The sequence below is a fragment of the Halyomorpha halys genome, unplaced genomic scaffold, assembly GCF_000696795.3.
Source record: "Halyomorpha halys isolate HHAL.00 unplaced genomic scaffold, Hhal_1.1 Scaffold515.1, whole genome shotgun sequence".
NCBI classification, from domain to species: domain Eukaryota; kingdom Metazoa; phylum Arthropoda; class Insecta; order Hemiptera; family Pentatomidae; genus Halyomorpha; species Halyomorpha halys.
Window position 1 is genome coordinate 23,096 of NW_027109162.1, and position 2,603 is coordinate 25,698.

Below are 2,603 nucleotides of genomic sequence, written 5' to 3' on the forward strand. Positions count from 1 at the left end.
TATTATAACACTTTTAATTTATTATATTTATTTATTTTTATTTATTTATTTTTTTTTTGTTTTTGAAGGAAGCCGTTAATCCTAAAGCTGTTTAAGAGGAGTGAAGCTGCTGATGCGCCAGGTGGTAGCATTGAACCTGCTAAGCCGGAACCTGAGCCCTCCAAACCAAAGACAGAACCTTCAAAGCCTGTCGAACCCCCTAAACCTGTGCAACCTCCAAAACCAGCGGAAACTCCGAAACCCATCGTACCTACAAAACCTGCGGAACCACCAAAACCCGTTGAAACCCCAAAACCCGCGGAACCCCCGAAGCCAGTCACTCCAACTCGACCTGAGCCACTGAGGCCGGAACCTCCCAAACCAGCGACGAGACCAGAATCTCCCAAACCGCCGACTCCGACCAAACCCGAACCTCCAAAGCCGGCAGTCCTTCCATCAAGGCCCTCTGATTTCCCCGGACAGTCTTCCAAACCGACAGAACCTTCCCTTAGGCCGGAACAGCCTAGACCACAACCTGAACCGTCCAAACCGACCACCCCCCAGATACCCGAGTCCCCTTCGTCGGCTCCTTGGAGGAAGGCGAGGACTCCGCAGTTCGAACCTAACGTCATCGAAGGACCCGAAATACCTGCTTGGCGGGCGGGTGTCGAACCTCCTAGAAAGCCTGTTATACCTTCTCCGGCCCAAATGAACAGGTCACCATCCCCCTACACCGAGGAGGACATCATATCAGGAATCGAAGAGGACGAAGATGCGATCGAAGAAGAAGAAGACGAAGAGGAGGAAGAAGAGTAATTTTGCAATGATTCCCAAACGTTGGGAATCGGTGATATAGTCTTATTTCAATACAATTTGTATTATATGTACTTATATAAAATATTATTATTAAAGAAAAAATATATCGTTCTGTTACGAGTTGGTCTTCAATAACAAATCCATTCAGTAACGAAGAGATATTTATTGCATGGATATTACTAACAATCTTAGCTACACTTGTGTTTTATACTAACCTGAAAATACTTTCAAGTACATCTCTACGCTACATTACACTCCCAGCTTCCAGTGCAAGATATATACATATATATATGTAATAGAGTTACGAAGTTAACATCAAGAATATATCTTAATAGAGGATCCTGGCACTGATGAATCCATAACGAACGTGTTCTAACTCACTGTTAAAACTTTTTTCTATAGGTAACAAAAAAAAAAATATATATATAAAAATCAACATAACCTTGAAATATACTTAATATAATTATATTTAAGAGATAGGCAAAAATTAGCTATAGTTGAAACTAATAGCTAAAGTTACCATGGATACGACCCTTATTCATGAATGAACCATTGATAAATAAATATCGTATCCATGGCAATATTAGCTATAGTTGAAACTAATAGCTAATATTGCCATGGATACGACCCTTATTCATGAATGAACCATTGATAAATAAATATCGTATCCATGGCAATTTTAGCTGCTACTTTCATAATTGCCCAACTCTGTACTCAATTTACCTATATTAGTCTAAAACATTAATTTATTCTTGTCTTCTGTACTCCATATTAACTTTCGACATTCCACAGATACACTATCCGCAACTTACGTAGATAACACTAATATTTTTGATAGATGCCAACTACAATTTCTTATAACGATTTAACAACTCTTCTGAATCATTTAAATTTACTATAAAATTATTTGGATAAATGGTGTAAAAAACTTTTTAAATTTATTTATTAATATTACATAAATGTATTAAAATATACACAACAAGTAATTTTGATGTTAGTTTTACAATGACATCATATCGCCATGTGGAGAATCTACCACTCCAATAACATTTCTAGAGGAGAAGATCACATGGCCATCTTCTTTTCAGGGGCCTAGGAGGATTATCAGGTAATGAAGGAGTGGTTTTGGGTTGTTGTGAAGTTTATCATGGAAGGATTAGTATCTGGTTTTGGCAAAATCGGCAACATATGGGACATTGAGGACTTGATTCGTTAAAAAGTAAGGAGCATTACAGGAGAACCGAATCTGATACAAGCCGAAATCAGTTGTATGAATTTCTGTCTGTTCCCTCAGGATTGGATCTTAAACTTTTTTTATATATGTAACCCAAAACCATCTGCTTAGAGCTGGACACCAATCGTCCCAATAAGGGGTATAGTTTTGTTTTGTTTTTTAATATTATTAAATATGAAATGACGTTTTTATTTTACTGTTTTATTCTAACGAATGTGGATTGTCCAGCTTTGTTATTAGTTTATATAAATGATCTTAAAACTCATCATTTTAATAAAATTACTACAATTGATTATCTATTTCATGTATTTCACAGGCTAGCTCTATTTTTTTTGGGGGGGGGTTGCTATAAATACATTATTATTTTTTATGGTCGGTTGTTCTCGCTATTGCGAGTATCTGAGATGGGAGACCTAATAGTCCAACCACCTTCATATTTTTGTTGATTTATTTATTTTTTCAAATATTTAAAATTTTTCGCTCTATACGTGCAGTGTCCAAGAGAACTGACAGTTGAGCCTCTCTTAGCACGTCCATAAGCACTCCCAAACCATTCATGCCTGCCACTGTTGAT

The 2,603-nt window shown here is 37.1% G+C and overlaps 1 protein-coding gene across 1 annotated transcript; it reads left to right on the forward strand.

Moving 5' to 3' along the window:
* Positions 1-68: 68 nt before the first annotated feature.
* Positions 69-915, forward strand: LOC106689862 (uncharacterized; the record flags this gene model as incomplete). The annotated part of the gene is given in 1 exon segment (XM_014435054.1): positions 69-915. A coding segment is annotated over 1 exon segment (727 nt), but the record flags the coding sequence as incomplete, so codon positions are not given.
* Between the last annotated feature and the right edge of the window lie 1,688 nt (positions 916-2,603).